The 22435-nt window shown below is 57.4% G+C and overlaps 1 protein-coding gene and 1 long non-coding RNA gene across 2 annotated transcripts; one reads left to right on the top strand and one right to left on the bottom strand.

Annotated features, from left to right (window-relative positions):
- Positions 1-790: 790 nt before the first annotated feature.
- On the top strand, positions 791-19700 carry LMTK3 (lemur tyrosine kinase 3). Its single transcript, XM_066373904.1, is given in 17 exon segments — positions 791-1003; positions 2602-2714; positions 3593-3726; positions 3988-4138; positions 4613-4689; positions 5163-5281; positions 7855-7942; positions 8259-8407; positions 8604-8688; positions 8772-8893; positions 9041-9190; positions 9628-10729; positions 10731-12153; positions 14615-15015; positions 16163-16298; positions 16458-16595; positions 19535-19700. Coding segments are annotated over 17 exon segments (4419 nt in total). The 5' UTR covers positions 791-989; the 3' UTR covers positions 19552-19700.
- On the bottom strand, positions 3721-14673 carry LOC136399087 (uncharacterized). Its single transcript, XR_010750097.1, has 3 exons — positions 14596-14673; positions 4940-5025; positions 3721-3795 (listed from the first exon to the last, which is right to left on the bottom strand). It is a non-coding gene; the product is annotated as an uncharacterized lncRNA (long non-coding RNA).
- Positions 19701-22435: the final 2735 nt, after the last annotated feature.

Here is a 22435-nt window from a genome sequence, read left to right as displayed (position 1 = left end):
ACAATATATGTTCCTGTGACATTATTAAAAATCTAAAAAAAACCCAATACACAACACATCTGGCCCCCAGGGTTTCAGATGCTTCAACCAGGGGTCAAATCCACAACCTTGGCATAACGGGATGGCACTCTAAATAACTGGGTTACCCAGCCAGGGCTTCATCTAACCATTTCTCCCCGGGAAATGCTTAAACCAGCCTCCAGCTGAATGAACTAGAACTACATTTCCCACATGTCTCTGGGATGGAACTACACTTCCCATAAGCCTCTACTTCCGCAGGTTCTGTGCCCTTCAGCCAAGGGGGTAGATCATTGCGTGTTTGCTACCCCCATCCCCCTAAGTCCAATTCTCTGTACCTGCGTAATGGTCAGTCCCCACGCAGTCATGGTCTGGGTAGTCCCTCCATCCCATACCTTCTATGCCTCTTCGAGCAATGAACCTGCCTCAGTTTCTCCAATGACACCCCCGCAGCACCCCTCCTCCCCCGGGGTCCCTTACGAGGGCTGTGCACAGAGGAGTTTGTGAGCCGCCTGTCCTGCGTGTGCGGAGAGGCCACGCTGCGCGTTTTGGACCCCTGGGGCTCTTGGATCCCTGCTGGAAGGCAGAGACGGGTGGGTCGTGGTGCCTGAGTCGCCTCCGCGGTGTGTTGTGAGGCTGCGACTGGGATGCGCGGAGCCGGGCGGGAGGGACGCTTCATAGACGCTCACAGACCACTGAGACCTCGGCGCGCAGGGTGGGAGTCCGTGCTTCCGATGTGTCTGCGGCTCAGGGTGCTGTGGGGTGCGGTGTGACCCCCGAGTCGGCGGCGGCCTGGCACGTGATGTGTGCGTCCTTGTCTGTTTTGTCTGTGTCCCTGACGGACCGAGTTCCAGTCCCCACTCTGCACTTCCTGGCTGTGTGCCTTGGGGCAGGAGACGGTATCTCGCTGTTGCCTCAGTTTCCTCATCTGTACGATGGGGTGATAAAAGTACCTGTCTCAGAGGGCTGCTATGAGGATTAAAAGGTAATATGTGTAAAGCGCAGAGAACAATGTTTAGCACAGAGTAAATGTTCAAAAGAATAAATCTATAAAATAAACTATGATTATGTACCTTTTGTGTGAGGCAAGCGTCTATGGCTGTGTAATGACTGTAACCTCATAGGAGATGTGGGTGTTTGTGGTGTGTATGTCCGTGTGTATCTTTGCCTGTGTTTTACATCTTGCTAAGTGTTGTGTGTGTCCTTGTGTGATGTGTGACTGTGGTGGAGTAATGTGTCTTTTGTAACCTTGTATGAAATGAGTGTATATTTGTGAAGTATTTGATGTTTGTGCCTGTGCTGTTTCTGTATGTGTATTTGTATGTTTTATGTGGTATCAGTGTGTGCTGTTTATATGTATTTTTATATGTGATTCGTGTAGTTTTGTATGTCTTTCTGATTCTTTGAATGTGTTGTATGTGAGTCTATAACCATGTATGAGTTGTGCCTTCCCTTGTGTTTCTGTGTATGTAATGTGTGTCTGTGTATTCAGGTAAGTGAAACGTGGGTCTGTGTGAGAGATGTGTATCATTTATATACCTGTTTCTGTATGTGTATGTTGCATGTGTTTATTCATGTATGTTATATGCTTGTCTCCATGTATCTGCTTTATGTGCATATTTGTGCATGTCTATGTTAGTGTATGTCATGTGTTTATATGTCTATGAAAGTGACACCTGTATTTGTGTAATGTGCAGTTTGTGTGTATCTGCGATGTGATGCTGTGTCTGTGGGTGTTCTTTGTTGCCCATTTGTCTGTGGAATGTCTGTGTTTGTGAATATGTGCTTTGGTATGTCACTGTGGTGTCTGCGTAGATCTTTGTCTGTAGCAAGTGTGGGTCTTTGTGAGGCTTTGCCATTCCTGTGTGGCTGGGTGCATCTGTGCTGGGGGGCTGGCCTGCTTGTGTTCCCAGTGCAGCCCATCGTCCTTACGTCTTTGTATATGACGTGTACGTGTCCCCATCTGCCGATGGCTGTCCACCTTTGTATGTGATGTGCTTGTCTATGAGGGTCTCTGCGATATGTGTCAGCCATGTGTGGGCTGCATATGCCTGCCTGCCATCTGCATCTTGGCGTGGAGCACACGTGTCCATGCTGGTGGCATGCCACAGTGGTGTACGGACAGGCACAGTGGGCCCTGCACGCCCCCCCAGGGGTCTTCTGGTCCCTGTCTGTCCCTCCACCTCCCCTCTCTCCTAGCAGCCAATGCTACTGGGGAGCTAGTTGCCATGACGACGCTGCATCCTCCCTCCATCCTCCCTCCTCGCACTCTTCCTCTGACAGGCGCTCTGCTCCCCCAATCCTGGCTGCCCTCGGAGGCGGGGCCCTCATCTCCCCCCTCCCATCCTATATTCTCCCCCCCACCCCAGCAACCCCGGCTCCCCAGCTCCTTTCCTCCGTCCTCCTCTTCATCCCTTCATCTGTCTGTCCCTTCAAAGAGGGGGAGGGGGGTACCTAAGCCAATAAACAGCCCCTCCCTCCCCCTGTCCTGTGTCTCCTGCCCCTCTCCTAGGCCGGGGGGAGGCCAGGGTCGTGCGGGTCCCCATGGCTGGGGGCTGAGGGCCCGCCCCCCCTCCTCCCCAGCCGCCACCACCTCCACCTCCCTTCCATCATCGACAAGATGCCTGCCCCTGGCGCCTTCATCTTCCTCGCGGCCGTCTCTGCCTCCGGCTGCCTGGCGTCCCCGGCCCACCCCGGTGAGTCTGTCCAGCCATCCAGCTGCTCAGAGACCCCCCACCCCCACCCCAGCCTGCAAAAGGGTCTGTCCGCAGGGCTCTGGCTTCATCACCTGTGTGCATGTCTTCCTGCAGCCGAGCCGGGGCCTGGGGCACCGCTGAAACGGAGCTTCTGTCAGCAGGGCCTGTGGGAGGAAGGCTGGGGGCTGGCTGGGGAGGGGGTCCATTTGGGCAACATGTGTGTGTGCACGTATGTGTGTCTTCAGGTGTGTGCAGTGAGCCGGGGAAGGACAGGGCCTCAGGGAGAACTGGGGGCCGAGAGGAAGAATACTATTTCTAAGGCAGACACAGCACAGGAGGCTGTCTCTAGCTTTGGGGAGACCCAGGGCTTGCGGGGCCCCTTCTCAGGGGCTTGGGCTAGGGATAGAGGATATGTGTGCTGTCCAACTGTTCTTAAAAGAGACATGCCTCAACCCCACGAACTATGGGGTTCCAGCATAGAGCAAAAATATTCTCCCAGCCTGCAGCTGGGGGCTCAGCCTCTTCCCCAAACAGGGGGTAATGATGCTGTCAGTGGGAGTGGACGGTGAATTCTGGGAGCTCCAGGCTCCACTATTACTTCTCCTTTTCTCAGTCCTCATTGGAATTCTTCCAAACCTGGGGTGATCTGATGGGGGGTCCCAGCTTGGGGCGAGAGGAGGGACCCCACCCCCAATCACCTGAGAAGGCGCCAAACTACAACTCCCACAATGCGCTGGGCCATCCGGCTCCTCTGCCAAGGGGCCACTGGTTGCAGAGCATCATGGGAATTGTAGTCAAGACTGGGCTGGATGGGAGGGACATGGAGTCTGGGAGCTAGGGGCTTGAAGTGGGGATGCCAGCCCACCCATTGCCCACAGATGGATTCGCCTTGGGCCGGGCCCCTCTGGCTCCTCCCTACGCCGTGGTCCTCATTTCCTGCTCGGGTCTACTGGCCTTCATCTTCCTCCTCCTCACCTGTCTGTGCTGCAAACGGGGCGATGTTGGCTTCAAGGTGAGGTGCATGAGAGGCTTCAAAGTGGGGAGGCAAACTTCAGCAAGGCCTTTCCCCCAACCCAGGTGGCTGGTGAGGGAAAGTGGCAGTCAGTCTGAGAGTCCCTTTGGTCCTGCAGTTATGGCAAGATTGGGAGTCTTGGGATGGAATTTGTACTGGGACTGGAGACAGTTGTGAGAGAGATGGGGAGACATACTTACAAGAAGTATAATGGCATGTCTCAGTCCTGTGTTCTCCCCTCTTCACCTCTCCCGGCCCCAGGAGTTTGAGAACCCTGAAGGGGAGGATTGCTCTGGGGAGTACACTCCCCCTGCTGAGGAGACCTCCTCCTCGCAGTCGCTGCCTGATGTCTACATTCTCCCACTGGCTGAGGTTTCCCTGCCGATGCCTGCCCCACAGCCGTCACACTCAGGTACTGCCCTGCTTCCTGTCTAGGATCCCATAGTCTTGTGAGTCTTCCGTTAGGGGCCAGGTTGTTGAGGCCCCAGGCAGCCAAGGGGAAAAGTGCAGGTGGGAGCCTGAGAATCTTGACCCTAGAGGGAGTCAGAGATTATTTGGGTAGAAGCCATTGCTTTATCCAAGATCAGATTTGGAGATTCTTGGGTAATCAAATGAGGGCAGCCTAGAGCTCAATCTCAGAGGCAACCAATAGCAGGAAGAAGTCATGGCACAGGATCTTGGGATGCCAAAGGAAAGGGCAGATTGGATACTGCAATCTGTGGCAGCCAATAAGGAGGCTAAGGTCCCATCATTGGAATGTTGGGGGCAGCCAATGAAGAAAGACATTGATGTCTGCTTTGACCCCCAGTCCCCGCAGGGTTGGGCAGTATCATTGGAACTTGGGAGGGGAGAAAGGCTCAGGAGCCTCCCCTTTTTGCCTTCCCAGACATGACCACTCCCCTGGGCCTTAGCCGCCAGCACCTCAGCTACCTACAAGAGATTGGGAGTGGCTGGTTTGGGAAGGTGAGTGGGCTGGAGGTGGGAGGCAGGGCGTCCATACAATCAGGGGTTGTACTCCTCTTGTGTCCATACCCCCCCCCGCCCCTGTGCTCCTGCCACTTCTCATCTGCTCCCTGCCTCCTCCCCCTGACCCCTGAGCCCACCTATCACCCTCACCTCTGCCCACCTCTCACCCACTGCCACCCCTCCCATCTCCCCACATCTGTCCATCAGCACCTCCCTCCTCACTCCATTGATCACTCCGTCTCGCCACCTGGCTCTCCACGCGTCCGTCTGTCCATCCTTCCATCCGTCCCTGCATCCATCGGATTCTGGGCCTGTGAGTCTCTCACCCCACGTCTGGTCGGGGACAGGGTGGTGGCATATAAGGGGAGAGAATGGAAAGAGGAGGAATTCGGAAGTCTGCCATGGGGTGGAGGTCCCAGGGGAGGGGACTGGAGAAACCACACGTGCTAACTTCTGGTCCCCTTAACCAGGTGATCCTGGGGGAGATTTTCTCAGACTACACCCCAGCCCAGGTGGTGGTGAAGGAGCTCCGAGCCAGCGCAGGGCCCCTGGAGCAGCGCAAGTTCATCTCGGAAGCACAGCCCTACAGGTAGGCTGGACATGGGCCCTGGAGGCCCAAATATCTGGGTTTGGGTTTGTGCCTCATGGAGGTCACCTTTACAAGTGAAAGGAGTATAGTGTGGGGTCAGTCCTGGGTTTGAATCCTGGATCTGCCTCTTCCAGGCTGTGCCACTTGATCAAAAGAGTTTCCCTCTCTGAGCCACAAGTTCTTTTTTGGGGACAGAGCCAGGTATATGAAAGGCAGTATGAAGAGGGCAAGGGGAGGGCACAGAAGCCGAGGCCTCCACTCAGAACCTCAGTGTCTTTATCTGGAAAGTGAGCCTAGGAACCCTGAGGCTGTCAGGTAGAAGGCAGCTGAGAGGATGCAAGATTAGCCTGTATTAAGCCCTGGGTACAGCCTCAGGCTCGTGTGTGGCTCAGAAAGGACAGGCTCAGATTCACAGACCAGGGCCCTGCACAGGTGCCCAAATGGCTGCTGAGGAACTCTGTTCTGCTCCTCTGCCCCTCTGGACTAGGAGGACTGACAAGAAGGATCCTGTCTCTTCCCTGCTTGGTCTCCCCTCCACTTTAAGGGCTTCCAGATACACATTTACTAGAAAAGTGCCTTATGCTGTAGTTGGTTCCCTGTCATGAAAAGGGTATGTATATAGGACCCTTTGTCAGACAGTTTAAAGGTGGGGTTTACCCTGAGACCCAGACATTGGACTTTATCATTCCTTTGCTCTGAAACTTCCATGGCTCCCTACTGCCCACAGGACAGAGTCCTGCTACTCTATACAGCCCACAGGCCCTGCACAACTTGACCCGGTGCCCTTTCGGCCACTGGATGCCTGGCCCCAGCCCGCTCCTCACTAACCCTCCCACATAGTCTCTTTCTGCCTCAGGACTCTTGCTGGCCCTTGTTGTTCCTTCTATAATATTACTCCTGGTTCGCCACCCCCAACTTCAGACCCTTCCCCTCCTCAGATCTCAGCTCAGAGAGGCCTTCCCTTACACACACACACACGCACACATACGCACACACCGAAGGTAGGCCCTGGAATCCCCCATCACCCCAACTCGTGTTTTCTTCAAAACACATATTCAGTTTGTCCTTTTTTTCATCTGCTTATTTATTTGCCTGTCTCTGTTGACAACCTAGCCACACATGGCTATTTAAATTGATGTTAAATAAAATCAAATTAAAAATTCATTTCCTCAGCTACAGTTTCCACATTTCAAGTGCTCAGTGACCACATACGGCCAATGGCACCCAGGTCAGACGACTCAGCTCTAGAGCATTTCCACCTTCACAGGAGGTTCTGCTGGAGAACGCAGGGCCCATACTGTCACCTGAACACAAGTGCCATCAGTCCTCAGTAGATGGAGTGAGCTGGAGACCCGAGACCAAATCCCAACTCTGCCACTGTCCCCAGCTGTGTTACCCTGGGCAAGTCACTTTGCCTCTCTGAGCCTCTTTTCTATGGATCAAATGGAAAACACATCCTACCTCGCAGGGTTGAGAGGATTTGGTGACAGAAGTGGCCGCCCTTAGCTCAGATGCGTAGCTGCACAGTTAACCCAAGCATCCTTCCACATCTGCCATCCTAAACCTCCTGCACTGGGGGCTACAGCCATTCTTCAAGCCCCAGCACATACCGGGTCCACGGCAGAAGCAGGGACGGGAGGCACTATTCTCCCTAGAGGAGAAGGTTGGAATGCAGCCCGGGGATGGCTAGGCCCCGGGCACTGGACCCTGCAGTGCAGTGGCGACTGGTGGGAGCAGGGAAAATAACTAAGCACCTACCTTGAGCCAGGGCTGCAAGCCTAAAATGCTTTAATCTCCCCACTGACCCCAGGTCATGCAGCAAGGTAAAATCCTTCATTCCACACATTTTTATTGAACACCTACTGGCCTAAGGCACTGGGGACAGGGCTGCATGAACAAAAATCCCCAAAGCCTTGTCTCAGCAGAGCTCGCTGCCTAGTGAGAGGGGCACCCCCAGTGATGAGCAACAAATGTGGAAGCTGAGGCCTGTGGGATGAGGAGGACTTCAGTGGGGGAGGGTGTGGTCCACAGAGAGAACTGTCAGTGCAAAGGCCTGACCTGTGCATGCTCACCCCCGGTGAGAAGTCACGCGGGGTGTGTGTGTGTGTGTGTGTGTGTGTGTGTGGCAGCGACAGAGCCAGGAAAGACTGAAGAACAGCCAGGTGGGAATGCGGGAGCCTCGGAGGGCTGTGAGCAAGAGGGCACAGGTCAGAGACAGATAGAAAGGGTGAGACTGGAGGCAGGGAGGCCGGGAGGAGGCTGAGAAGAGAAGCCAGGATGTGAGGAGGAGGCTTGAGCTGGGCCTGTAGGGAGAGGAGGGAATGGAGAATAGTCAGGGGGCAGGAAGGCTGGAAGGGGGGTGTCCGGCCCAGGAGCTGGGGGACAGTGGCAGTTCTGAGTCAGGAACACAAGGAAAGTGTGCATGTGTGGTAGGGGAGAACTGAAATGAGGAAACAGAGTCAAGAGGTTGAAGCAACAGTTTGGTGGGGCTGGGTGACTGGGGTGGGACAGGGCTGGGCTGGGCGGGGGGAAGGGGCTGTTTCCTGACTTGGCCACCCCCCCACACATACCAGGAGCCTGCAGCACCCCAACGTCCTCCAGTGCCTGGGCGTCTGTGTGGAGACCCTGCCTTTTCTGCTGATTATGGAGTTCTGTCAACTGGTGAGGGTCTGCGGGGGAGGGCGGGCTGGGAGCTGGGGGCTGCCTGTGGTCCTTGGACTCTTTGGCAATAACCGGCCTCGTCATCACAGCGACACCTGTATGACACGTGTTAACAGTTCTTGAGGTCAGCACAAACTCCACAGGTGGTGCCCTTGAACTAAACAGCGAGGTTGTTCTGTTATTAGCCCCCTGAAGCTTAGAGGGGCTGCCCACGGGGTGCAGAGGCCGCCCACATCCCAGCCTCGGATTGGCTGGATGTGTGGATGCCCGGGAGGGGGTGGCGCTGCTGATCTGTCCTTCCTGCCCTTCCTCCCAGGGGGACCTGAAGCGTTACCTCCGGGCCCAGCGGCCCCCAGAGGGCATGTCCCCTGAGCTGCCCCCTCGAGACCTACGGACCCTGCAGAGGATGGGCCTGGAGATCGCCCGGGGGCTGGCACACCTCCACTCCCACAACTACGTGCATAGGTGGGCGCTGGGGAGCCACGGGGAGGGAGGGGTCAGAAGAGGGGAGGAATCACGTGGAGATAGAGGGGCCTTGGGAGATGGAGGAATGGGGTTAGGGAGGAGGAAGAGAGGAAAGGGAAGGCAGGCCGAATCTAGGCGAGGGGGTGAGCTGCCCCAGGCTGCTGCCTCCTCACCGGGTCCCCTCCCCGGCACCCAGCGACCTGGCCCTGCGCAACTGCCTGCTGACCTCTGACCTCACTGTGCGCATCGGAGATTATGGGCTGGCCCACAGCAACTATAAGGTGGGAGCTTCCTGCCTTCCGCTGGGGCTGAGGGTGGTGGGGGTGTCCCATCCGGCCTGACCCTGTCTGGCCTGCCCCCCCAGGAGGACTACTATCTGACCCCAGAGCGCCTGTGGATCCCGCTGCGCTGGGCTGCGCCAGAGCTCCTCGGGGAGCTGCACGGGACCTTCATGGTGGTGGACCAGAGCCGGGAGAGCAACATCTGGTGAGGGGGGCCCAGCAAAGCAAGGCAGGTGGAAGGGTCACAGGATGTCACCTGGTTCCATGAATGGGGAAACTCAGGTCCAGAGGAGAGGCCCCCAGGGGAAATCAGGATGGGGTCTGACCTTTCTCTGCCCTCTGCTCCCTACAGGTCCCTGGGGGTGACTCTGTGGGAGCTGTTTGAGTTTGGGGCCCAGCCCTACCGCCACCTGTCTGACGAGGAGGTCCTTGCCTTTGTCGTCCGCCAGCAGCATGTCAAGCTGGCCCGACCCAGGCTCAAGCTGCCCTATGCGGACTACTGGTGAGGGCAGGGCCCATGCCAGACCTCCAGCCTTCCACACCCCTCCCAGGATGGCCCCAGGATTCCCCGCCTCCTTGCACACACCGCCCGCAGCCTCATTTACCACTCGCTGCCACCCCTAGAGGGGTGCAGGGGTGTCCCCAACCCTCTGCCAGCATCTGCTACTGGGACATGGTATGGCAGAGCTGGTGTTTGAACCCACTTTTCTTCAGCCCTAGAATACTCCTGCTGCTTGCGTTTCTGATTTCAGAACTCACAGCCCAAACAGAAAGCCTGTCTTAGCCATCAGTCCTCACACTGGCCTCACTGCCCCCTCTGCCTCTAGGTCCCTGTCCTTCTGTCTCTGGGCCCCTGCCCCTCTTCCTTTGGGTCTCTGCCCACCCCAGTGCCCACCCCCCAGGACTCTGATCCACTCTGGCCTCGTCCTTCTCCCCCAGGTACGATATCCTGCAGTCCTGCTGGCGGCCGCCTGCCCAGCGCCCCTCAGCCTCTGATCTCCAACTGCAGCTCACCTACCTGCTCTCTGAGAGGCCCCCACGGCCCCCTCCACCCCCACCCCCACCCCGTGACGGTCCCTTCCCCTGGCCCTGGCCCGCGACCCATAGTGCACCCCGCCCAGGGACCCTGTCCTCACCATTCCCCCTTTTGGATGGCTTCCCGGGGGCTGACCCTGATGACGTGCTCACAGTCACTGAGAGCAGCCGTGGCCTCAACCTTGAGTGCCTGTGGGAGAAGGCACGGCGGGGAGCTGGCCGGGGTGGGGGGGCGCCGCCTTGGCAGCCGGCATCTGCACCCCCGGCCCCCCATGCCAACCCCTCCAACCCTTTCTACGAGGCACTTTCCACGCCCAGTGTGCTGCCGGTCATTAGTGCCCGCAGCCCCTCTGTGAGCAGCGAGTATTACATCCGCCTGGAGGAGCATGGCTCCCCACCCGAGCCCCTCTTCCCCAATGACTGGGACCCCCTGGACCCAGGAGTGCCTGCCCCCCAGGCTCCCCAGGCCCCTTCCGAGGTCCCCCAGCTGGTGTCCGAGACCTGGGCCTCCCCCCTCTTCCCTGCGCCCCGGCCCTTCCCGGCCCAGTCCTCAGGCTCAGGCAGTTTCCTCCTGAGTGGCTGGGACCCCGAGGGCCGGGGCGCTGGGGAGACCCTGGCAGGAGACCCTGCCGAGGTGCTGGGGGAGCGGGGGGCCGCATGGGCCGAAGAGGAAGAGGAGGAAGAGGAGGGCAGCTCCCCAGGAGAGGACAGCAGCAGCCTTGGGGGTGGCCCCAGCCGCCGGGGCCCCCTACCCTGTCCCCTGTGCAGCCGCGAGGGGGCCTGCTCTTGCTTGCCCCTGGAGCGGGGGGATGCAGTCGCTGGCTGGGGGGGCCACCCTGCTCTTGGCTGTCCCCATCCCCCAGAGGACGACTCATCCCTGCGGGCAGAGCGGGGGTCCCTAGCCGACCTGCCCCTGGCCCCCCCCTCCTCGGCCCCCCCCGAGTTTCTGGACCCCCTCATGGGGGCGGCGGCGCCCCAGTACCCCGGGCGGGGGCCACCTCCCGCTCCCCCCCCCCCCGCCGCCACCTCCCCGGGCCCCCACGGACCCCGCCGTGTCCCCAGACCCCCCTTCAGCCATGGCCAGTCCCGGCTCAGGCCTGTCATCTCCGGGCCCCAAGCCGGGGGACAGTGGCTACGAGACCGAGACCCCTTTTTCCCCCGAGGGAGCCTTCCCAGGTGGGGGGGCAGCCGAAGAGGAAGGGGTCCCTCGGCCACGGGCTCCCCCCGAGCCCCCCGACCCGGGAGCGCCCCGGCCGCCCCCAGACCCGGGTCCCCTCCCACTTCCGGGGACCTGGGAGAAGCCAACCTTTGTAGTTCAAGTGAGCACCGAGCAGCTGCTGATGTCCCTTCAAGAGGACGTGAAAAGGAACCTCCTGGGGGAGAAGGCAACAAACCCCCAAGAGATGGGGCCCAGGAAGGCAGGGAGAGGCCCTGGGAACAGAGAGAAAGTCCCAGGTCCGAGCAGGGACCCCACAGTCCTGGGCAACGAGAAGAAAGCTGCAAGCCCGAACGAGGACCTGAGCCCCCCTGTGAACGGGTTGACAGTGTTGGAGAACGGGGAGCAGACAGCCCCCGGCATCGAGGAGAAGGTGGCAGAGAATGGGGACCTGGGGTTTCTGGAGAAAGAAGAGAAAGTACTGGAGAATGGGGAGCTGACACCCCCAAAGAGGGAGAAGGCAGTGTTGGAGAATGGGGAACTGAGGTCCCCAGAGAGAGAAGAGACAGTGCTGGTGAATGGGGGACTGACCTCCCCAAAGATGGAGGAGACATTGTCAGAGAATGGGGGCTTGAGACCCCCCAGGAACACAGAGAGGCTGCCAGAGACTGGGCCTTGGAGAGCCCCAGGGCCCTGGCAGAAGATGCCCGAGAGTGGGGGTCCAACCCCCATGATCGGGGAGCCAGTCCCAGAGACCTTGCCGGAGAGAGCCCCCATACTCAGCGCAGTGGCCTTGCCCCAGAACGGCGGGGAGACAGCCCCTGGCCCCATTGGCCAAGCCCCCAGGAGCGAGGGGCTGGAACTGGGGACCAAGAGGAGAGCCCCCGAGATTGGGGGGGCATCGAGAGCCCCCGGGGCTGGGAAGCTGGACCTCGGGAGTGGGGGCCGAGCCCCAGTGGGCATGGGGATGGCCCCCGGAGGCGGCCCCGCAAGCGGCGTGGACGCAAAGGCCGGATGGGTAGACAGCACGAGGCCGCAGCCGCCTCCACCTCTGCCGCAGGAAGCACAGCTGAGGAGGCCGGAGCCAGCGCTCCAGAGAGCCAGGCCAGAGGTGGCCCCAGAGGGAGAGCCCGGGGCCCCAGACAGCAGGGCCGACGGAGACCTGGCACCCAGCGGAGACGGGGACCCCCCCAAACCCGAGAGGAAGGGCCCCGAGATGCCACGACTGTTCTTGGATCTGGGACCCCCTCAGGGGAACAGCGAGCAGATCAAAGGTGAGGATGCTGCTGGGAACATAGGAGGGAGCGAGGTTGGGGACCCAGGGAGCATGGTTGAGGATCTGAGGCTCCTAGGTAGCAGACAGGGCAGGCTGGCGGTGACGGTGCAGACATGGAGCCACAATGCCTGGCTCAAATCCCTAGCTCTGTGACCTTGGATAAATGACCTTACCTCTCTGTGCCTCAGTTTTCCCATCTACCCAAAAAATGGATGATAAGGATAGCACCTGCCTAATAGGGCTATTGTAAGGGCTGAATGAGATAAGACTTTCAGTGCCTGGCACTCTGAAGCTCCTGCTTTTACTACTGCGATTCATAGACCAGATGTCTGAGATTCATATGTCCATGGCGGCCAGGCGCTACTGAGGGATGAATGAGGTCAGCTGGGAGAGATGGGGGACTGTTGGGGAGGAAATGCAGCCACCTCTCAGTTCCACTCAGGAATGCCCACACGGGACTGCCAAATCTGCTGCTTTTCCCTTTTAAACCAGAGTTCTGGGTGTTTTAAAGGCTGAAACCAATTCACCCGAAGCTTATCTACAGGCTGGGCTGCCAGTGTGGGACCTCTGGTTTCAACTTTCCAACAAGCTGAGGCATCTATCAGGTGTTCCAGGCCCTGAGCTGCCCAAGGCTGGGACCTGCAGAGTCTCAGGCCCTGCCCCACCCTGCCCCCATGGTATTGGTGACCTGGGAACTGTAGAAAGACCTTTTCTGGAAATTAAATTTGGATAGAAACACAGTAAGTGTTTTGTCACAGAGGGTGTGAGTTAAGAGAAGATAAATGAAGAATACAGATAAATTGAGTTAGAAAAGGAAGTTCCAGCAGAAGGAACAGCCTATGCAAAGGCTCAGAGGTGAGAGGAATGGGGAGGTGATCCATGTGGTTGGATGGAAATCAAACCCCTATTTAGATGTAGTCATAGGGAGTGGTTCCACTAGAATCGCCCATAGGCCTGATTTTACCAGAGAGGAGACTGTGGCTCAGGAGGGAAGAAAGGTCAGGAAGAGGTCTGAACAGCAAACATTCCTTCCTCAAAGCCCATGGTATTAGAACACTACACTTCCCTGAAGCTTGTGGGGAGTCTGCAACCAGCTGTGTCAGAAAAACCCTGGGGCAGCATGAAAATGTGAGGGGATGAGCAGGGGGTGATCCTTCAAGACCCCACTCAAATTTCTCCTGCCCTGGGAAAGTCTTCCTGATTTCTAAAGGCTGTCATCCTGTACTCCCTCTGGGTACCCACAGCCCCTGATAACTCCCTCCATATAGCATGCCGGGAAGCCTCAGTATGGAGGCGACTTCTGAGCAGACATGAAGGAAATGAGCCAGGTAGACACCAGGTGGACATCAGGTATAGGGCACTGAAATGGGTACTAACGTGGCATGTTCAGGGAATACCAAAGGCCAGTGAAGCTGGAGTAGAGTGAATGAGGGGAGGAGAGTGACCTTGTCCACATCCATCTTTCTCCCCGCCCCACGCTGACCCTCCTTTGATTGCCACAGGGCCTGGCACATAGTTCCCTTATGCATTCATCAAATGAGTGGCTGCTGTCTGTTTATCAGAAACAGAGGCATAGAGAGGTGATCTGCTTGCCCAGGGACATATAGCAAGTGAGCAAATTGGGCCTGGGATTCAAAGCCAGGTTTCCTTCGCCAGAGACCTGAAGCCCTGTCCCTCCCAGCAGAATGAGATCAGGGAGTCTAGGGTAAGGGCCTACAGGTGATTAGATACCCCACTTTTGTCTGGTGATTGAGGGCCAGAGAGGGAAAATACCTTGGTCAACATCATATAGCAGGGATTAATTCATTCATTAATCCCACAAATGTTGACTGAGTACTTTTATATGCTTGGGGCTTGGGGCTTGGGGATGCAGCCAGAACAAGTAGGACTCAGTCTCTGTTCTATGGAAAAGGAAACAATCACATCGGCACAGAAATATACTTATATCCTAAGATAATCTGCTTGGAAGGCGAAGTGGTTGGTGTTATGGGTGTAGAGCTGGTGGTCTGGCCTGATGACCTCCTGGGAGATCTCTGAAGGTTTTGAAAGCCCAGCTATAGCTGAAGGATGAACAGGACTTGAGTTAGAAAAGGAAGTTCCATAGGGAACAGCCTATGCAAAGGCTCAGAGGTGAGAGGAATAGGGAGGCAGCCCCTGTGACTAGATGAAAGTCAAGCCAGATTAAGTGTGGGGACAGGGCCTGGAGAGGTCAGTGGGCCAGGGCACTGAGGCCTGGTGGGCCGCGGGACAAGTTGGCACTGGGGAGGCAAGGGGAGGGTTAAGCACTGGGGTCAGGGTAAGATCTTTCCCACTCTGCGTAGAGAAAGGCCCAAGTGCACTCATGGGTTCAAAAGAAGGGCAACTGAGGCCCAGACTGGTCTGAGATAACCTGAGCTAGGTGGGAGGGCATGCCTCAGTTTCCCTAGAAGTAAGAGCTCACCGGGTTTCTCTTCTCGCAGCCAAGCTCTCGCGGCTCTCGCTGGCGCTGCCGCCGCTCACGCTCACGCCGTTCCCGGGGCCGGGCCCACGGCGGCCCCCTTGGGAGGACGTGGACGGCGAGGCAGCTGGCGGGGAGGCCGGCGGGGTGGGGGCACCGGGGCCGGCGGAGGAGGACGGGGAGGACGAGGACGAGGAGGAGGACGAGGAGGCGGCGGCGGCAGCGGGGCCGCGGGGCCCCGGGACGTCGCGGGCAGCCCCGGTGCCGGTCGTGGTGAGCAGCGCCGACGGGGACGCGGCCCGCCCGTTGCGGGGGCTGCTCAAGTCTCCGCGCGGGGCCGACGAGCCCGAGGAGAGCGAGCTGGAGAGGAAGCGCAAGATGGTCTCCTTCCACGGGGATGTGACCGTCTACCTCTTCGACCAGGTGCGCTGCTGCTGGGGGCGCAGGTGCCGGGGGGCGGGGCCTGGAGGAGAGCTGCACCGAGGATGGGAGCCCGACCTGGGGACAGACTAGGGGAGGAATGGCCCGAGATTGGAGGATGAGAAGACTTGAGTGTGAAGGCGGGGCCTAATAATGGGGTGGGGCCATGAGTTGCTGAGCCCAGAGCTTGGGTGGGTCCTGAATTGAGGGTGGGGAGAGGCCTGAAGGGAGGCTGGGAAGAAAGTGTTTAAAGGATTGGGGCGTGGTGGCCTGGTCTGGGGGCGGAGCCTATCGAAGTTGGGGGTTGGGGTTTACACACCAGCGCTCCAATGGTAGAGGCTCAAAATGGATCTTGCCCACTAGAAGGCGGGCCTTGGAGATCCTGCAGGTAGGGTAAGAGATACGGCTTGAAGTGTTAAGATGGTTCGGAGTGGGTTCAAGGTTGCGCTGAGCGAAAGCGGGCGAGGCTTAGAGAAATGGGTTGAGGATTGTGTAACTAGTGCTGGGGACGGGGGTAGGGGGGGGGAGCGGGTAGTGTTGAAGAGAAAAAGGGAGGATGGGGTGGTGCTTGTGGACTGGGGCTGTGTCTAACGAACCCGAAGCGGGGCAAACGGGGCTGTACTCCTGAGATGAGTGAGAGCAGGCGCTGGGCCCCGGGCCACTGAAACAAAAGGATGGGCCTTGGAGGGCTGGAGCGTGACCACGTCGGAGGATAGGGCTTAGGGGCTCAGGGGAGGGTCAGGAGGTACCCAAAATGAGGTAGGGGTTTGGAGGACCATAGCAGCAGGTAGTTCTGGGGCCCAAATTTGCAGTCGAGATCTCAGAGGTAGGTAGGGGTTATGGAGACCGGAAATAGATAGTATTGGGTTCCCGTGGAAGCCTCGTGTAAAGGAGCAAGAAGAGAGAGAATTCCTGCAGTGGGCTGCTTAGGTGTGTGCGCGCGCGTGGGGCTCCTCAGTCGGGGGAGGAGCCTCGGGCAGGGGTGGGTTTAAGACTGTCCTGAGGCTTCGAAGGCATATTAGAGAGATTAGGGGGTGCAGCCATCCCCAGGGCGTGAAATAGTAAACTGAGAAATATTAGCAAGATTTGTTGCTTGTTGGGATGCAGTGGCGGTTCACCCTCTCTCGCCTTCCCTAATCTGCCTTCACAGGAGACGCCAACCAACGAGTTGAGCGTCCAGGGCCCCCCCGAGGGGGACATGGACCCTTCAACGCCGCCAGCGCCCCCGACGCCTCCCCACCCCACCACCCCCGGAGATGGGTTTCCCAGCAACGACAGCGGCTTTGGTGAGGAATGGGGCGGGGCACGGAGACGGGGCAGACTTGGGGGTGGGGCCCGAGGAGGGGGGCGGGGTCTTAGGGCGGGATCTGAGGTTTAGGAGTCTCCGGAAGTGTCTGAGGTCTGACCTCGTCCTCTTCTCTCCACCCTCACCCACCTTCCGCTAGGAGGCAGTTTCGAGTGGGCGGAGGATTTCCCCCTCCTCCCCCCGCCAGGCCCCCCCCTGTGCTTCTCCCGCTTCTCCGTCTCGCCTGCGCTGGAGACCCCGGGGCCCCCCACCCGGGCCCCCGACGCCAGGCCCGCAGGTACGGTGCTTCAGATCCTCAGCCCTGCTCCCACCTCTGTCTAGCTCTCTCTGTCCCCTTCTGTCTCCCTCCACATGCTTGTCCCCACCTCTGAATTTCCCTGCCTCCCTCTCCTCAGTCTCCTTCCTCTTCACCCTCTGTCAACACTGCTCATCACTGAGACCCCCCCCCCCCCAACTCTAGAATCTGCTCAGAGCAGGTGGCGGCCATCGGACGGGCCTCCTTGAGCCTGTTTCCCCCTCTGTAAAGACCTTCGAGTCTTGCCCATCTTTGCTCCTGTCTCTGGGTCAGGCTTCTGCCTGGCACCTTCAGGATCCTCACCCAGCCTCCCTTAGGGAGTATGCATTGATCAGAGGCAGACAAGGGAGAGGGCAGCCCCTGCTCAAAGCTGGCTAGAATGAACCTGAGCAGAGAGAACTGGCCTGGAAGTCCCACAGCAGTAACAATGGGAGCACTGCTCGTAGTAACAGCAAGCACTCACAGAGACCTTACCATGCACTTGCCGCAGCTGAATTCATTTCATCCACACTGTGATCCCGTGGGATGGATTCTAGTCTCATCACCATTTACAAAAGAGAAAACTCAGGAACGGAGGGGAATGAGGAGCCAGGATACAAAACCCAGCTGTCTGGCCTGAGTCCATACCTTCTTCAGTTGTCAGTGTTTGTCAAGTTCCTTTCTTGTGGTTCACATATGCAGTATCCCTAATCATCACCACCACCTTGGGAGAGGGGCGTGTCACCCTTAGTTTTTGACCATCCCAAAGCTAATAAGGCCATTCTTGCAGAAAGGAGGGCACAGCCGTTTCTCAGGGCAGGACTGCAGCTAGAGAGGGATGAGACCCAGGCTCTCTGCTGCCTCCTGCTGCTGGTGCAGAGAACTCTGCTGGATGCGGGCTTGACCTGGGCCAGGGGTTCCTTGGGACAGAGCTGAGAAGATAGAGGGTACACCTGGACCTTTTCAGGGCAGGCTCCGTTTCTGCTTTACCAAACTGTGTCTGAACTCAGCAGTTGGCCCAGCCATTTCTTGGATAAGTGATGTAAGGCGAGACGTGTTCCTTCTCTGTTCCTTAGTTTCCTCATATGTAGAATGGGGATAACAGGCTTGAATTTATAAGATTATTGAAGGAACTGGTGGCTTAATCCTCTCCATGCACAAAGCGTGGAGACTGAGCCCGTCACGGTGAGTGGTCTCTAACTGGTAGCTGTGCTTAAAGAACTGAGTGTTTCTTGAGCATCGGCTGTGTGCATGCTGTGCTGGGCGCTGGGATTTTGTGCTGACCAAGATCTGTGAGCCCTCCCCTCCTAGACACTGACCCCACAGTCATCTGAGAAAGCAGATGACAAGAGGAAAGGGCTTTGTTCCCTGGTGACCTGAAGGATTGAGTGTTGTTAGCCAGGTGAGAGGAAGGGGAGAGTGAGCTAGCAGACTGAACAGCTTGCACAAAGGGCCTGAGGCAGGTGAGAGCTTGGCCAGCTTAAGGAACAGAAGGGAAGCAGTGTGTCTGGGGGGTGACAGCGAGTGGGGTGGGTGGACTGTGAAGGGGGTGAGGCAAGAGGGGAATGGGCTGACCATGTAAGGCTTGGGGGGTAGATGAAGGTGTGGAGACTTAATCCTGGGGAGCATTTGGGGGCTGTGGGAGGGCTGTGACAGAGGATGGGCCAACTCAGCCCTGGATGCAAGAAGACCCCCCCCTGCTGCCACATGGGGGCCATCTGGAGGTGGGTGAGGGGTGGGGTCACAGTCAGGAGGGAGGTGCAAGTACATGTGGAGTCAGGTGCTGGAGGGATGGGGCTGAGGGCTGTCTCTTCACTTGGTACATTCTCAGGTTTCACTCCAAATGTCACTTCCTCCCCCAGCCTTATCTGAGGCCCCCAGGAGGACAGGATGGGGTGGGTTCCAGGGTGTGGGGACAGCAGCCAAGCGGTGAGTCAGGGCTGAGGCTGGCAGGGCCAGCAGTGAAGATGACTTCACCTTTAATCAGCAAGAGGGGAGAGGGAGGGCTGGATTTTTTGAAACCCCAAGTCCCTTCTCCCAGTCCACAGCTAGATCTGCTGCAGCCCGACTGGGAGACTATGGAGCCTGGTGGTGATGCAGGCCTGTGGCGTGGGGGCCAGGCAGGGCCCCTTGCTTCTCAGACCCCTGTGTCTTGCCCACTGAACAATTGTCCCCTAGATGCTGAGTGATGCCACATATCCCAGAGTCTCCCCACTCCTTTGAGAAGGACACAAAGGTCATGCTCCCCATTTAAAGAGAAGGAAACTAAGGCTCAGGGGCATGGAGTGAGGTTACTCAGGAAAGAGGTGTGGGTAGAGAATGAGAGTGCCTGGTGTGTCCCCTTTGGTGAGACCCTCCATCCCAGAGCCCTTTTTCCTCTGGGTATGTGGAATGGGCAGGGCTCGTTCCTTCCACTGGGAGAGGAGGGGTCATTGGAAAGGTTAGTGGGAGGGTGCTTTGTGGCAAGCCCTGTGCTGGGTGACCACAGGCCTGTCCTTGAGCTTACATTCTAGAGGGGCAAGCAGACAGGAGGCTCTTCAGCAATGACTGGGATCATCCCAGAGGAGAAAACAACCGTAGCACCGGTAATAGCATGACTGGGGGGCGAGGGATGAATCGATGGTGGCACCTGCTTGACTGAAAATGGCCAGGAAAGGCCTCTGAGGAGAGGCCATTGCTGCAGGGGCCTGAGTGCATAGAAGGGCTAAGGAAAGGGGGTTCTATGCAGCAGGGGCTGCCAGTGCAAAAGCCCTGGGGCAGAACTGTGCTTGGAGCCTAGAAGGAACAGCCAGGAGGCCATTGTTGCTGGAGCAGAGGGGGAGAGGGGTAGGTGAGGACAGAAAAGGAATCCAGCTGATTGTGGGAGCCCTGTGAGGCACAGTGAGTGAGCCAGAAGCTATTCGCCCTGTAATTGTGTCTTTCTCCACTCCCTCTGTTATCAGGCCCCGTGGAGAACTGACCCTCCGAAGACCCGACCCCCCTGTGCCCCCAGAAGAGGGGTTGAGAATAGAATCTTCTGTGGACGACGGAGCCACTGCCACCACCACAGACGCCGCCTCTGGGGAGGCCCCTGAGCCTGGGCCCTCCCCCTCCCCCACCATGTGCCAAATGGGAGGCCCAGGCCCCCTAACCCCTAGCCCCCCCGACAGCTCCCCTCAGCCCCCCGACCCCCTCGGTGCCAAATGAGGCAGGAAGCCCCTCGTTCCTCCCTGGAAAGCCACATTTCCTGGAACTGAACTGAACTTTTTCGGGCCTGGAGCCCCTCGGCACAGCGGAGGCCACTCCTCACCCTCTCCCCGCCTCAGACAGGGGCCACAGGCTTCGGGGACCTGGACCCCCCATCTTGCGTCTCCCCTTCCCATCCCAGCCTGGTCCCTGGAGGGGCCTCTGGCTCAAACCTTCGCGTGGCATTTTCACATTATTTAAAAAAAATACAAAAACAAAACTTTTTGGAGGAACATGGAGCCTGTGTGTGTTTTGAGGGGTCAAAGAGGTGAGGATGTGGGGAACAGGTGCCACTCGGGAAACATAGCCAACCTCACCACCCGGCCTGACAGAGGGGAACATGGAGGCCCAGGAGGGACGAAACACCCGCACAGCGGTGATGCCCAGCTGCTCTGCTTCTCTGAATCCCAGCTCCGCATCTGGGGTTTGCGTCACTGGCTTCAGCTGCAGCCTCTGCTCACAGTTCAAGAGATGACAGGCACTGGCAAGGATTGGGGAAGGTTATGACCACAGATGATGGTCAGAGCTGAGTTCCCACAAGCTGGCCTGTGGCAGTGGCCAGACGCTGTCCCAGGGCAGGGCGGTGAAGAGGTCACCCAGGAGTGACCTGCCAGAGCATACACTGGGTCAGGGCCACATCTCATACTCGGAATGGCACTGCCTGTTCCTCTAAGGTCACGATCTCTCTCCCTGCCCTCCATGGCTCTGTCTCAGTTGACCTATTTCTCCATGTGACCACCCACCTCCCTGACATTCTTGCCTCTTGCCTTCCCCCTAACTGCGTCACTCCATTGGCATTTCTCCCTTTGATGCTGTCCCTACAGCTCCCTGTCTCACCGGCCCCAGTTCTGGTTACCACCTGCCTTGGAATTTTCCCATGTCTCCATTTGTGTCTTTGTCACTCGGCCTCCTTTTCTGTCTAATGCTATTCCTATTTTTTCTTTTTTGTTCCTCTGTCTCTATTCCTTTTTCTGTGTCTCCCTGTCACCTTGTGTCTCTGTTGTCTATCTGCCTTGTGTTTTTGTCTCCACTTTTTTTTTCTTGGTTCCTCCTCCTGACTCTTGACTGATTCTGCTTTCATCCTTGTCTTTCCCACTGACTGGGTCTGTCTCTGACCTCCTAGGTTCAGTCCGTTCCCCATCACCTTGGTACTAGGTTCACTGTCACGTTTGAAGGCTGTAGTCTGGATGTGAGGGGAGAGAAGGGGCAGTGAGAGGGCACCCAGTTGCGATGCTGTGGACTCCTGGCTTGAGATGATGAGAGCACTGGGCTCACATTTGAGTCTAGGGAGGCAGCGAAAGGGACAGAGAGGATTAGGTTGCTGCCCCCTCCCACTGCTGCCGCTGCCTGTAGACCTGGTGGTGTCTGACCTGGTCCTGGGACCCACCTGCCCAGGGTGGGGGCTGCATGGAACCGAGCCAGGCAGGGCCTGAGGGCCGGACTCCTGAGTCTGAGGGAGGAGGGGTGCATTAGTTCGCTAGGGCTATTCTAACAAAGCACCACCAATTGGGTGGCTTATACCACAGACATTTATTGACACAGTTCTGGAGGATAGAAGTCCAAGATCAAGCTGCCTGCAGGCCGGGTTCCTCCTGAGGGCTGTGAGGGGAGGATCCTTCTGCTTCTGTCCTAGCTTCTGGTGTTCTGCTGGCAATCTTCGGGGTTCCTTGGTGTGTAGATGCGCTACCCTGCTCTCTGCCTTTATTTTTACACAGCACTCTCCCATGTATATGTGTCTCCATGTCCAAAATTCCTCTGTATAAGGCCACTAGTCATATTGGATTAGGGCCCATAGTAATGACCTCATCTTAACTAATTTTCTCTGTAATGATCCTATTTTCAAATAAGGTCACATTCTGGGGTCCAGGCCTTTAACATATGGATTTTGGAGGATACCTTAACAAGGAGGTTGGGAGTTTGGGGTCCTGGAAGAGAATGGAGCTGGAAGTTAGAATTCTTAGTTCTTAAAGAGAAGATAGATTTTGGGGGGGGGGGAGCTAAAGGACAATTTTCGGGTGATTTGAGTTTCACTGGAGTGTTCCACCAACAAGCCAGCTGTTGTCTAAAACAGAACGATGGATCCCATGTGGCGCGCGCGCGCACACACACACACACACACACACACACACTCCCTCTTTGATTATATCTCAGTAAATGGCATTGCTACTCAAGCCAGAATCCTAGAGTTAACCCAGTCCTCAGCAAGTCCTACTGGCTCTTTTTTTTAATTTAAAAAAAGTTTTTTTATTTAAAATAAAAAATTTTATTTTATTTTAGTGAGAGGAAGGGAGGCATATGCCCAGATTGGGATCCACCCAGCAAGCCCACTAGGGAATGATGTTCTGCCCATGTGTGGCCATTGCTCTGTTGCAAGCAGAGCCATTTTTTAGTGCCTGAGGCGGAGGCCATGTAGCCATCCTCAGCACCTGAGGCCAACTTGCTTGAGCCAGTCAAGCCATGGCTATGGGAGAGGGAGAGGAGAAAAGGCTATGGGGAGAGAAGCAGATGATTGCTTCTCCTGTGTGCCCTTACTGGGAATCAAACCCAGGACATCCACATGCCAGCTGACGCTCTACCACTGAGCCAACTGGCCAGCGCCTGGCTCCTCTTTTGAAATG

The sequence above is a fragment of the Saccopteryx leptura genome, chromosome 3, assembly GCF_036850995.1.
Source record: "Saccopteryx leptura isolate mSacLep1 chromosome 3, mSacLep1_pri_phased_curated, whole genome shotgun sequence".
NCBI classification, from domain to species: domain Eukaryota; kingdom Metazoa; phylum Chordata; class Mammalia; order Chiroptera; family Emballonuridae; genus Saccopteryx; species Saccopteryx leptura.
The sequence above is the reverse complement of the archived record's forward strand: the minus strand, read 5'-3'. Positions and strand labels throughout refer to the sequence as shown.